General features: G+C 38.5%; 1 protein-coding gene across 1 annotated transcript in view; it reads right to left on the reverse strand.

The window, feature by feature from the left end:
- Window positions 1-1,473: 1,473 nt before the first annotated feature.
- The window catches only part of LOC114360856 (alpha-1,6-mannosyl-glycoprotein 2-beta-N-acetylglucosaminyltransferase-like), a gene marked incomplete at its 3' end in the record, with an annotated part of 55,745 nt that continues 42,277 nt past the window's right edge, over window positions 1,474-14,941 (reverse strand). Inside the window, exon 2 of the mRNA XM_028315688.1 lies at window positions 1,474-1,644. Coding sequence (XP_028171489.1) covers window positions 1,474-1,644 — 171 coding nt within the window. The remainder of the gene's footprint in view (window positions 1,645-14,941) is intronic.

The raw sequence follows: 14,941 nt of genomic DNA on the forward strand, positions 1-14,941 counted from the left end.
GTGCGCTTTCCACAGTAAGCACTGCTATCATTTCGAATTCGAGTTCCGAATAGCATGCTTAAACCAATAGCCAACTTTCATGTTTTATTCACAACGAGGAAGCTCTTGAACTGCATCTCACCTGATGAGAAGCGATGATCTGGCCTAAGATAGACGCGAGCTTCACCCAGAATTGTTGCTATGGCCATAGACCTAGAAGATAGTGGTAGCAGCCATGTGGATCTAGAACAAGCCCAAACACTAACCGAACTGTGTAGAAAAATACCCCGTGGGAACCGAACCCGGGACCTGAATTTGAATTTCACTACAAAATAGAGACGGTTAATTTATAACCAGCGGCTGTAATATTAAATGAGCCAAACATAATAAGGTCCTTTGATTCCTGTCATTTGATTTTTCAAGGAGTATTCAAGACATTTTGTTAATTTTCCTAGTTTTGAGGACTATATAATGTTCAAAATACTGTATATTTTTATATTAGCAATGCAACGATACCTGAATGCAAAAATAGCAGAATCGGCAGCTGAGAAGGAAGTAAAAAGAGAGTATGCCAACCACCGGCCGCCCGCCCGCGCCCCGCGCAAATGAAGGGACCGGCATTTCACAGCTCGCCGCCTCCAATATCGTCACCGAATGAGCTGTTACACTGATATTGAAATTTCCAGGAAAATGCAATTTCTAATGTCGCTACCTTGTGCCCTTGTCATTTCACCCTGAAATTCTTATCCTATATTTTTTTCAATTTCGGAATTAACGTATTTTTACAAAGGCAATAACGAAGATGACAAGATTAAACTTTTTCTTACTTTTTCCTCGGCAAAGTACCTAAATGTATTTTACCTAATGTTTACCTGTAATATATGTATCCTTATGATACGTTCTAGAAAAGGAAATGTTTTAATCAGTACCTAATAAGTTAATTTACAAAACTGAACTAATAACTTTACGTTTAATAAATAAATAGACAAGTCCTACACCTAATTTGTACGCTATTAACGCTTAATGTAGGCGACAGTGCTACGGCTACTACGAGCAGTAGTTAACTTCAACTACCGAACGACTAGTAGGTAGTGCTACGTTGCTACGGCGCGTAGCAACTACGAATGGCTACGGGAATGATGCAATTTTACGATACCAATACCATTGATAGCTATCGTAGCTACGTATGCGTACAGCGTTGTTACATTTGGCATTAATTATTAAGTTTATCGTAATAATACAGTTATATTATCATTACATTATTTTTACATTGTAATAATAAAGTTATGTTTGCCAAATATTTTTTGTTTTTCTTTACTAGATAATTTAGTATGTACCTACGTAATTCATGTGAATTTTTGTAATAAACAGAACACATTTCAAAGGCTTAAAAATACTTCCTAAGAATATATAAGACGAAGAAATGACCTTAAAACTTTCAAAGTAACAAACATAACTCACAACTAGAAACCTAATTCGTCAGACAATGTTTACCTAACCACAGTTTCATCCGCAGCGTGGCTCTCAGCATCATCAATTTGCACACAATCTAAAACAATTCCATTATTCAGGCGTCGCTGGCGACCGGCGGCGGGGACTGGCAACCGCGGCCCGGCGGCCCGGCGGCCCGGCGTGCACGGGCCATGAACTCCGCCGCCGCCGAAACTAGATTCAAATGCAAAAAATAATCATTGTGGGTTCAGAATCCACAATTGGTCCGGTCGTCTGATAGAAAATAGTTCGGCCTCCGCCCCCTGCGCTCTCGCGGGGCACCAATGCAAATGGTCTGGTTTGTAAGCGCCATAAAAGACCGAAGGATATTTAATATTTTATTGAAACATAAAAGCGAACAAGGAAGCCGTTTTCTGTGTGAACATTGGGCATACAAATGCTCACAGGTTGGCTCCAAATGTTGCAATTTGATACGCCGCTTCAGAATTAGGGTTTCTGATTTCTCGACTTATTTTTTTTCTCGAGTTTCGAGAATTCTCGAGGCCAAAGTCTCGAGTTTTCTCGGGTCTCGAGTCTTTTAATGAAAAATGCTGAAATCGGTTGAAATTTAATAAAAACACAGGTTTTTTAAATCTAATATTACCTACTTTTATGCACAACAATCAATATTAGAATTTAGTACCACTTATTTTGGTAAGGAAAGAAACAAAAAATAAAATCTTCTTTCATAATTAATATTTACTAATAATCATAACAAAAGTCATAAAGTCTCGTGTACTTTAAGGATAAATAACAATAAAAATCTGGAGCTACAATTGAATCACTTGTTTTCTAAAGAACACAAGTCCAAATAGCAAAATTACGATAAATAGTTTTTTTTATGAACAAAAAAACACTTTTTAATAAATTTCTTACAGATATTTACTTGAATAAATTTTACGAGGAGACACGAGTACCTAACCTAACGTCTGTTAGGTAAGGTAACTGTCTAGTTAACAAGTTTTTCAGTCTTTAAATCAGTCAGAGTTAGTCAAACATACTTAATAAATATATTATTCATACTCGTTGGTGAACATTATTATTACTTAGTTTCGATTGAGATCATTACTTGCAAATCAAATCAGTTAAAAAAGGAATGACTAGGCCAGTCTTAAAGCAACATTGACCTATTAAATAATTTAAACCTTACTTTTGTATAAGATAATAGGCTTTCAAGAATATTAAAGCTTCAAAATCGAAACTCGAGAATTCTCGAGCTCCGGTAATTTTTTTCTCGTCTCGAATGAAGCCAAATTTCTCGAGTTTTCTCGAAGCTCGAGCAGAAACCCTATTCAGAATGCAATGTACTGTAACTTATTAATAATTGAAGAAACACCTATTTTTACTAAAGCTTTGGCCAACCCTGCTAATACAACGGGCGGCTTAGCTCGCATTATTGTATAGCTGCACCCACAAGACCGTATTGGATACAAATGATTATAGGCACGAGTGCGAAGTCGATAGAGCCCTTTATATCGAAGCCTGTTATTACGCCTACAAACAAGTTAATTCACTGTAATCCGTGCCATTTTGTTATGAAGCGAGGATGTTTGTAATGACTCACGATAATTATCGATAAGACTATAACAATAAAACCATGAGCGAGCATAGATTAAAATCATATTATAGGTATAGATATGGGAAAATTTAAGCCAATACTGAATAGCCTGAACAGCGCTTAACAGTAGCGATTCGGCTAACGGCGGCGATTGTCCCGACTAGGGCCCGCGCTCACTGCAAACATTTAAACTTATTTAAGTTTACTTCTACATTAAATGCTAAATGCTGTTGTGAGCAAACTTTATCCGAACGTCCGGCTCATTCCCACGGCAATCCAGTATTGCAGGATCGAGTAGTACTGCATAATCCCGCAAACGGGATTCGATTATAACACGCAATAGCAAAGCTTACCTCGATTTTAAGCTGTTGACATAAGAGATTCCATAATATGTGGAAATGTGGTGCAGAGCTCAGATGCAGAATACTAGTAAGGCCAACGCGCACGTCGTAAGACTTGACTGCGAGCAGGGCTGCCATGCCCATTGTCTTATTGATTAGTAGTGGAAATGACATTAAGTTCGTCTTATTGGCATTAATTTTTCATGCAAAAATATGGATAAGTACAGCTTAATCTTACTTTAATTTTAATATTTATAATTTTAAGTGAAATAGGATTATCTTCATGTCCACAGTAACATGCTAATATAAAGAAATCTCAAAATAATATTACCCCAAACATACATCACATAATTACATATCTGTATAATGAATAGTTTTACCAGGCCTGTTCATCTCCGCGAGTTTACATCGAAAACAAAACACGCACGATGGCCCACCTACAGGATACTATTCGACAAGGCCTCACATACGAGCGAACATTGACTCACGCACGCGTATTCTTGTGTATGATGGAAGAAAATAAAGAAAATGGTGTACTAAATACTGTGCAGTATTTAACTGCCTAAATAATAATAAAAACACAGAATGTACTTTTTTAAGTTGCGTCAAGACACTGAGAGGTAAATAAGTAGGTAATATTATTCATGATAATTCATGCTCATGTATTTCCTCCGCCATTTTCCGCAGTTGGGCACCTCATGTCACATCATTTTACCGAAGTCAGCCCTATAGCTTCGGCGCAGTGCCGATCACTGACGTTTGTCAACAAAATGGTGCTTGACTCTTGAGACAGGCTAAATTACATCATATTGTTAATGACATTGAGCATACATTTTTTTAAATACCTTCGCGAAGTATAACTTCTGTACGTAGTACTTATTATTATTCTGTGGTTTTACACACAGTTGCAGAACTAACCTGTGAAACGAACCCCGATAAACCATTTGAAAAATAATTGAAAAATGCGGGAAAACATTCCCTCTACAAGTCGCTTTCCGGAATGTCATTCAGGGGCGCATGTTTTGTTTTTGTCCGGGATTCATCAGCAGCCCTGCGCGGCAGACGGACTCGTAATTGTGTTTCGGCGCGGTCCGCCCGCTGGAGGCGCAATTGCAGCGCCTTTGTCAATTTGAAGGCGATTGCAGCGCTCGCCCGCACACGCCCGCGTGTGTCCGCACTCGTCCGTTTGTCCTCTTATTCAGCGATAGCCATATCAAGCAAAAACTGATTACCGGACTGTATAGGAAATAATGTAGTGTGACTCACATTCAATAAAATTAATTGAATTTTCTTTTAGATTCTTGTGTTATGTGGAGGATTTAGATTCTTGTGTTAGACTCTAATGCTAAATAATATTGCTATGATTTTGATTCCGATCACTAATACAATAGTGCACTCTGCAATTTGTTGGTTATTAGTTTACTTCAATATTTCATATGTATTTAAAATCAATCAAATCAAATCAATAATTTATTTTGCATGAAATATAAATGACATAACAATAACGTTTTGATGAACAAGTGCTCTTTAGAAAGTGGTACCCGCCAGTGCACCGCGGGGCGCGCCCGTGACCGCGCTCGTTACGAACTTCGCGCAGACATGAGTGCCGCGCGGCGAGCCTTCCTCCGGGACCATGTTGCAACTTGTTCTGATTGTTCCATTAATGGACTATGTTGTCCTTTGACATAGTTCCACGATATATCCATTAAAATAAAGGTTCAGCTTTGAGCTTTGTAAGCATAATAGGAATATGAAATCCACTTTGAAAACTTTAATGCTTAGGTGGCACGACTAACTACAACTAGAAACAAACAAGTCACATTACATTGCTGTTGTCTTGTTCGTGAACGGACAAAATATCATAAACATAGTACATTAGTGTTATGATATTGTTATTTTGTTAATAGTTAGCAATCGGATTATCTTTTAAGTTGTAGCGTACCTATTTTAAGAACGCAATAAAAGGATCTGCTTTCTTAGTGAAGTTGAAATATGAAATAATACGTAAATAAGATTTCCAATAAAACTAATATGGTTAAAGTCAATTTCCACGAAATGAAACCTACTTCAGAGCTTAGTGAGAACAAGAACAATATAATAGGTATAAAAGATTAAATGCGCAAAGTGACCTTCCTTGCTAATTTATTTAAACTAGGGCTAGAAGTTTAATACAAGAATTAAAAGCAAGGAAGGCGGATAAAGTAGGAAATTAATAAAACACCGAAGTTACGGGGGTAACGGCTAGTAAAGCTAATAAAGTTATTGGCAATTAAACGACGAGTGTCCACGCCCGCCCGCTGCGCTCGCCGCGCCCGCCCGTGCCAGAGCGGCGGGCTAAATTTTATGAAACGAACATGTTTTTGCAACTAAAAATTTATTATTCGGAATAAGTAACAATTAAAATCCCTGAAAAACAAATATATTTACTTACTGTGTTTTGAGGTAAAGTACCTATTGCATGATTATTTGTTGTTTTAGTATCCAATTAAAAGTAATATGGTTTTCGTAGCAGGTACATGTTCTGATCGACATGACTATTAATTATTTTATTAAGGTCACATTGGTAAGGGTTGACAGTACCTAAGGCTACTGACAATCGAGCTACAATTTTTCAATGAATATGTTATAAATATCAATTCGTATGTCAGCATCCTGTAAACGACATTATGGGTTCACTTTCATATTTACGTTAGCAATAAAAATACAACTGCCTCGTTTACAATTTTATTAGTTCAACATAACATTCTTTATCAATAAAATCTCCACTGCAGAAGCAAGACCTTCTCTAATTGACCAGAGGTAAATGACAAAATTAACAATGGGGAGAATAATCTACAAAGAACGGTGACTCACCTAGCCCAATGTTTAGACCTGTCGTTAAATCATTAGTTGTTCCAAATATGATAAAGGAGTTGTAAACTTGCAAATGAGTTTCCGTGGGAATTGGTGCCATTAAGCGCTGCGCCGCGCAGGTTTATGTTGTGAATCATTAACGAACCAACTGTGGATTACTTGCCGGCGGCGGATAACTCGTCAAACTGTTTATGCTGCTTAGGGACACCAATCCATCTAGTTATATTGCGGGAGTGATAGCGACATGACAACTCTATTATGTGTGCAAATATTATAACGTATATAAAAGTCAATAAATAAATGAAGACAGATGTTGATTAGTTAATAAAAACCCAATCATGTATTGTAGTGAATCCTATCGTATAAAATAAGAATAGCATAATCTTTTATTTGGGTCCATTATAACAATTACATAAAAATATTTATGTTTAAGTTAAGTTTAGCTTAAAATAGAACCAAAAAAACCTTGCCACGAGGCTGGTCTTAAGTGGAAACCATCAAGTTGGGTGAGCACTATAGGTACACAAGATTCAGAAATCTTATAACAGAACATACATAGATGTATAAATTATTTATGAGTAGGTATATTATATTGTATTTAATCTAATAGTGATCAATTTAATTAATCAATAGGTACTTTTCATTTGTAACTAGCTGACCCGGCGAACTTTGTTCCACCTTAATGGCAATAAATAAGCAGACTTGTTTTAAAATTTCGAACGGGATAAAAAGTATCCTATGTCCTTCTCCTGGCTCTAAACTACCTCCCTGACAATTTTCAGCTAAATCGGTTCAGCCGTTCTTGAGTTATAAGCGAAGTAACTAANATGGCAATAAATAAGCAGACTTTTTTTTTATTTCGAACGGGATAAAAAGTATCCTATGTCCTTCTCCTGGCTCTAAACTACCTCCCTGACAATTTTCAGCTAAATCGGTTCAGCCGTTCTTGAGTTATAAGCGAAGTAACTAACACGACTTTCTTTTATATATATAGATATAGATATAGATAGTGCTCCGAACATTCATACCAATATTCAGCTGTATACGAATTATTGCAGAGTTCATGTCTAATTATACCGGACTATAAGTTAATTATTCGTTGGGTTAAACGATACGATACGATATTTCTATCCTAATTTGTAGGTCCCGTTAAAATGATAAACGATGGGCACCCCAAGCCATTCGCAGCCGGCTGTAACGAAGTTTGTGTGGAAATCCATTTCATAAGCCATTCGCCACCGTTCGCGCCCAAACGAGCCAAAGAGCAAGTTAAATGCGCGCTGTGACCGCGCGGCTCCGTCCGGCGCCGCGCTCCGGCGAGCGCGACAGCCCAGTGGCATTCAACGCCCAAACTTTCACTCTATTACAATTTTCCGGACTCTATGCTACACCACGCACGATTTTGACACAAACGACGCAAATCCAATCTGCTTATACATGCTAACTGGCCGGAAAACTTCGTATCGCTTTTCATAAGAAATAATGTAGAATTCTAATGGTGAAAGAATTTCGAAATCGGTCCTGCGGTTCCGAAGCCTATTCAAATCTTTTCTCTTTTGGGGTGTTTCTGAAAATCCCTTCTTATCCGATGCCTACGCCATAACAAATAACATACCATATAGATACCCTCAAAGTTTCAGAATTCTTCGATCAACAGTTTAGACTGTGCGAAGTCAGTCATTCAGGACAAAGCATGTGTAGAAGATAGATTATACGGAATGTAGCGTAATGGAATCCCATCTTATTTTATGACTATTTATTTATTTACATACAAATAATAACAATATATTTAACACAACAACTTAGTACAATATTAAGTCTTGTTATCTACTAGAGTAAAACTGATTCTTTTAAGCGTATCCGATTCGATTCTCCATTCCAGGCTGCATAATCATTACCATTAAGTGAGATTTAGATTAAACGGAGACTCAGTTTGATTGAGGTAAAATAACAAACTTTTAACAAGTGTATCTAATATGTCATGTAGTATATATCTAGGATGCTACGAACATAATTTCTATATTTAAGCAGGTTAATTAACATAGGTGGCATAACTTTAAAGATTGTAATGTTTCCATTTATAATAATGATTAGGTACGTTAGAGATAAGGCCTCAAAGAAAAATGATGACAATATTAGGTAGGTATATTCGCAATCTTAATAAGAGCAAAATACTATACGACAGAGAAGATATCAAAGTCTGCAATCAGGATTCGCAGTCTTACGAAGAGCGATTGTCTCGAAAGGACGATGTATTTTCGGCTCATGTAAATGTTGGCTCGGAGACGTTCCCTTGTCCGCGATGTTGGCGGAATGTTTTTGGTCCATTTTTTGCATATCTCCATCCCTCGGGACCCCGATAAAAATGTTGAGGGCAGCGTTATCATTTTCTTTTGTTTTATCGGTACGTAATTTACAACGGTGATATTGTGTAATGGCTTTGAAATTTTATAATTATATTTCATTTTAGTGAAAAAATTACTTTTCCTAAAGGTACTAAGGACAACATTGTGGTTAATGTTAGTAAATATTCGTCCATATTATGCAACGTACACGAGTTGCTCAATGCGGTCAACTCGCCGCCAAAGGACATTAATGCAGTAGTCTTGATGTACTCACCTGATTAAAATCTCTCCGCCTTCAATGTGATGTGTAAAGCAGAAAAAAATAAGCAGCGTTTGCTTAATGTTAAAATGTTAAAAACGCAAGAAAAAAAAACGTTCGATGCAAACAGCACACAAGGTGACCGGTAATCCGATACATTCTTGTACGGAAAACTCATTTCAAAAAAATATTACTTTACAAGTTGTGGTCGGAAATCATAGGTATTCAGTTGACTGGAATATAGGTATTTTAGCGAATCTTAGCTAAGCGATTCTACTGGTCCTGCTTCTATCATACACTGCAATGGATTTACTAACGAGCTCATTGGCGCGGGCGGCCGGAGCCGGCGCGCGTGATGACGGATCGCGAGGGCAGCGCTAGCGCAGCCCATTCATGCTGCCGCACGGTGGTCCCGATTTAATAAAACATGGACATTGATGCTAGAAGAACGAAATTTTTTTTGATGGTTACTGCTATGATAACTAATAAGGCAAAAAAATATTACAATCCTACGACGTCTATTTCGTAGTAAAAAAAAATATGTAGATATTTTTTGTATGGAAGAAATTAATAATATATAATATAATAATAATATAAGCCTTTATTCAGACATACAGAGTTTAAAATTGATTGAGTTTAATATTATTCTAATTGACACTTGTCTGTGTGCCTTTTTTGGCAAAGGCCTCCTCCAACTGTTTCCACTCTCCTCTATCTCCTGCAACTGTTGCCCATCCACCTCCAGCTGTGGCCTTTATTTCATCTACCCATCTTCTTGGTGGCCTTCCCCGTTTTCGCTTAAAATGCCTTGTGAACCAGTTCATTGTAGATTTAGACCATTTCTCTTTTCCTCTAATTGTGTGTCCTGTCCATCTCCATTTCAACTTTCTGATAGTTACTGTTACATCTTTTGTTCTTGTACAATTCTTTATGGTGGTGGTTCTTACTCTATCAGAAAGTCTTTTCCCCATCATGCTTCGTTCCATTGCGTTTTGGCATGTTTCAAGTTTATGGATATGAGTTTTATTCAGCGCCCAGGTTTGGCAGCCATATGTAAGGACAGGCAGTACACAAGTATCGAAAAGTTTTCGTTTGACAGTCATGCTCATTACAGGGTTTTTCATCACTTCTTTTAAACTCCAGTATTGTTTCCATGCATTACCTATTCGCCTGTTGATTTCCTTAGATGTAAGATCCATTGGCGAGATTGTTTGACCGAGATAGATGTATTCGTCTACATAATCAATTATGTTGTTGTTCACGTTGATAGGTTCCTGGTTNTGTGTGCCGGCACAATAGCGTCAATAGCGCAGCAGTTTACACGCCGCATTATAATCAGCACTCAGGCGCTAAAGCTAAGGAATTGCACTGTCGAAAGCTTTGATGCCCGAATTGGAATTAAGCTCCACAAATTGATCATACAGAGAGTAAGTAGGTATAATACCAGATATGGTTTCTTGTAAATCTTGTGGATTGTCTACATCTGGAGGGAATATAAAAAAAAATTAACTTACCTTATTGACCGGAAATGTTTCCTGCAACAAAAAAACATATTTTATTGAATTACGAAATCCATAGCTCTTTTCAGATTATAAATGTACCTACTTTTATACGAAGTGTGTTTAAAAATAAAATAAAAACCTAAATCGTTGGCCTTCAGTTTCTAATAATTATAGTATGGTACACTTTCTACTAAGAAAATAGGTACATATTTAGGTTATTTGTAAAAGAACGGAAATCATGATTAATTTGGTATACCTACAAATCAAATTCTGTATAATGAAAAATACAATCTATAAGTACCTACATACGAGAACTTATGTCATTTTCATATACCCAAATATAGAAGAGCAAGTTAAGAAAAGCGCTTCGAGCGCTTCCAAATGTGAGGGCACGTTTCCACACCGACAACGCCTTTGTACTTATCAATATTTAGTTAGTTAGCATTCCGCCGCTTGCGATGCGTTCTCGCTGTCACGAGTGCTTGATGAGTGCAATTAGCGCGGCGCAACACCCGTCTAGGTACTCTTGGACCTGGACGCCAGCGCAATTTCAATTTAAAAATAACTAGTTCCCTGGAATGAAAGCTTCCACGAACAAAAGGTGGGTCAGCCGTGTTTTTTGCTAATTGAACGTCTCGCAAAGGCGCAGCCTGTAATTATCCCCGGCACTAGCGGAGCTGTCGTCCACAAAAATTAATTAAAAGACAAAACAAGACATAATTACGCACGCGCTCGGAGCAGCTGCGAATTAGGCCTTTATAGCGACCCACAAATGCTCCAAATTAATTTAAATTCTGACTTTTAACAGATCTTTAATTTTAGTTATTTATGACGGCCTGAAACACAATTAATTGTAAGTTTAAAAAGAGCTATTTACCTATTTTATAATAAAGTAAAGAATGACTAGAGGTTTGGAGGATTAGGGTTTATTATAACCGCAACCAACGAAGTGGAGACGGATTTGTATAAATAAATATCGTGTCTTTGGGTAGGTATGTACGTACATAGGTAAGTGAATGCTATAACGAATACGTGATTTATGTAGAACAGAAAACGTCACAACGACGTAAATCCAGTTGATGAATGTAATGAATAACTAAAAATTTCCGCCGCGCACACACGAGCTCGGAGGGAAGGCGGTCTGAGGCTGCGGCTGGTGGCGCTGTCACTCCGCGTTAAAGTTCGCGCGGACATTGATCTATGACTACCAGCCAGGGTTCAATTGCGGACCAGCCAATAGTTGAACTAACTAAAAAGGCAGTCGTCATTTGTTTAATACCTAACAATTCATTTGGGTACTAAATTCATTTAAAAATCAACGAGTCTGTATTTAATGATGATAATAATGAAAAGCTTGCGTGAAGCATTTGGAACATATGCATGGCTGATGCAAAGAATCTATTAGGTGTAGGCTTACTTTCATTTCGTCGTATTTGAAGTTGCTGCCAAATGAAAGCCTGGCATCATCCTCTCTGAGCATTTCGCATTCCGAAGTGGAGCATTTATATCTGTTCCGGTATAAAATAGAGGAAATGATAAGGGAAGCGATTTCCATGTTCCTTTGCTGTCGCCGCCGGTGCAGCGCCCGAGGAGTGAAGTTATTTCGTCGGGTGGCTTCTACAACTACTTCTAGCCAATAAGCTTCGTCAGCTCTGTAACACACTTTAGTACCTTTAAATGTAAAACTGGCCAATATGGGCTTTATCGTGATCATACTTATGAGGTAAGCCGCTTGCTTTATAATTAGGAAGAAAATGTAACAAGGATATAATTACATATGCAAATTGCAAGAAACGGATATTACGTAAAAAAAACCCTACGGAATCTATTGCAGGGATGTTATGGATATCTGTAACCGTAACCGAAACTTTCGGATATCCGAAAAAAAAAATATCCGTAACCGTAACAGAAACTGGTATAATATTATTCATATATCCGTAACCGTATCCATAACCGAAACTACATTATCCATAACATCCCTAATCTATTGCACCAGTCATCAATTCGTAAAGCTGACACAATCGTCATTATGTGTGACACATAATGGACAAAATGTAATCACTACATATTCGGCTTCTATTAAACTAGAGGTGTGTTTATTCTCTTAATGAGCTGCACTCATGGGAGGTGTCGGTGCAGGTGGCGTAACGCGCGGGTGGCGTGAGTGCGCCGCCACAGCTGCGCGCTCCCACGCTAATGCCCTTCGGATGCACGCTCGCGCGGCTCACGGCTGCTGCTTCGCGCAGGCAACACGCTAAACACTACATTACAATTTACAGCAAACTTCTGAGAAACACGTACTTGTGTTGCAAGCTTATTATTCGACTTATTCGTTACTTTTGACCCAGGAAACGTAGTAATTCCTGTAAGCAACCCACAATATTAAAGCATGGATGCAGGCTGCCACCAACCGGCCATTGTGGAAATCATTGGGGGAGACCTATGTTCAGCAGAGGACGTCCTATGGCTAAAATGATGATGATGATGATGATGAATTAAAGCATCTTCGTGCTTTAAAAGCTCCCGTTAATATGGATCACATTTTTAATGGTTTTTTACTCTTTTTATTCATAAGTTATAACTTTTGGCTGTAGTTTATGAATTCGGAAAAATTGACACATTAAATTAATATCCTTAGTAGACCGTAACTTTACAACATAGGTACTCTAGCATGTAAATTAAGTAGGTAAATAGTTTTGTTTGTCATCTGAGCTGAGAATACCTACTTCGTAGCTCAACTGTAAGGTCGGGATCTTTCACGGAAGTTGTTCTTTCGAACAGCTCCGACGCCAAAGTCGGCGACATGTCAGAACAATTCCGAGACGGGCCCGCGCGGCCCGGCCGGCCCGCTCACTCCGATATTTTACAACTTTGAATATAGAATCTAACTCGAAGCGGGCAAGTTTGAAAGTTGTAGCACACGAGCTGCTTTGATAGTCTGCGTTACAAAACAGTTTTATTTTTTAAATTATTGGTTTAGGTACAAAACACAATAAATAAATAAGAGTAAGTATGAGTAGTAGGTATACGAGTAATAGAAATAATTTTAATATAATAGAACTTTCAGATGAGAGCACGTTACGACATTACGAGTATAGTTCATGTTATAGTCATGCAATGGAGGTGAAAATGGCAGCCGCCCTCTAGTCATGTTGCCGCAGAGTTCTAATGACCACACAGTGCATGCGAAACAGATAATTTCACCATCATCAAAATAGATGCTGACTTTTATCTTTCTATTGTATCAAAGTAACTTAGTGCACAAATAAAAGCTTGTAATAAAAAACAGTTATGTACAAAAAAGTTAATTTACTTCCTGATTATTTGTAAATTTTTTAAGGAACACGGAGGATTGAATTTGCATCGTGCTTTATCGAGCAAGTCAGATCGATTTATGACAGATGCCTGTGCAATGAAATTGAATATGAAAGTTTTTACGTTAAGTACTTAAATAATATTGATATTGCAGTAGGTCCTGAAACGCGCTAGAGCGGGTACAGTTGTGAGCGGGAAGCTGCGGAGATGAATATCGCTTGAGCGCCTGCAGTCCTGCGGCGCATGGCGGCGTCGGGCGCGAACGTCTTCACTGCCACGTTTCAATGTCTCAGAGTACAACACTAGCGGGAAAGTACTGAATGTTAGGCTTTGACGCTCAAGTTGCACAGTAGAGCTCGTATGTACCTATTGCTTAGAAAACAATTAATTTAATTCAAAGCACATCGTTCAAAGACAATCATTCTTGGTCTTTGGCTGGGTACACAATCAAAACGCTCATCTTAAAGCTTACAAAAGTAATCGAATTCTCGTTATTTCAGATTTCAATCAATATCAATTTAGTAATTTATGCTTCATGTATCATTCAATGTTGCCATTACTGGCACATGTCTCCTACATTACTCTCCTATTTATTGCAATTATGCTAAAACTAAATGTTAACGACCACACACAGAATGAAACATAGAGTGCTTGGGTGTGCGGCGCCGCTGCATTAGAGCGCCTCCGGCCGATACAAAGTTTCCGGATCATTGGCGCAGGCCGTTCCAGACTACGGTAATAGGCACGCCGCTCGCTCCGCCTGCATCGCTCCGCTTATTTAGAGGCCGCCTAAAGCCGGCGAGTAAATTTGTTTAAGCGGCGCGGGCGCTGGAGCGCCGCCAGCGCCCGCCCTCGCCCGCTCGCTCGAGGCCCGAATAAAGAAATATTCACCTTAATCCGCGCACAGAATCTGTTTAAAACAAGCGATAGCTGGCGCGCGGCCAACCGTCGCCGTTCCGACGAAACAGAATACTTTTAAGCGGCCACGAAATACCACCGAATTATAATACGGATTCAAATACTACTTAATATTCGAGCTCTAAATCATGGCAGAGCGAGCGTCTGAAATTATTGAATGATCAAACGAACTTGCCAAGTGAAGTTCGATCTAAATTGTCCTGTTTTCGCCGAAGAGATTTATTTTACCATGTAGTACCCCTGTACAACAAGCCAATCCGCACACAATATTCAGCGCAGTAGTAGTAAAAAACAAAAGAGCGGGCAACCCCACCCCTACCACGCTGTGGGCTCGGTGTCCGAGCGGTCTCATTATATTTAGAGAAGAGATGACATTGACG

The sequence above is a fragment of the Ostrinia furnacalis genome, unplaced genomic scaffold (genome assembly GCF_004193835.3).
Source record: "Ostrinia furnacalis isolate ACB-3 unplaced genomic scaffold, ASM419383v2 OfSCF5195, whole genome shotgun sequence".
NCBI lineage: Eukaryota > Metazoa > Arthropoda > Insecta > Lepidoptera > Crambidae > Ostrinia > Ostrinia furnacalis.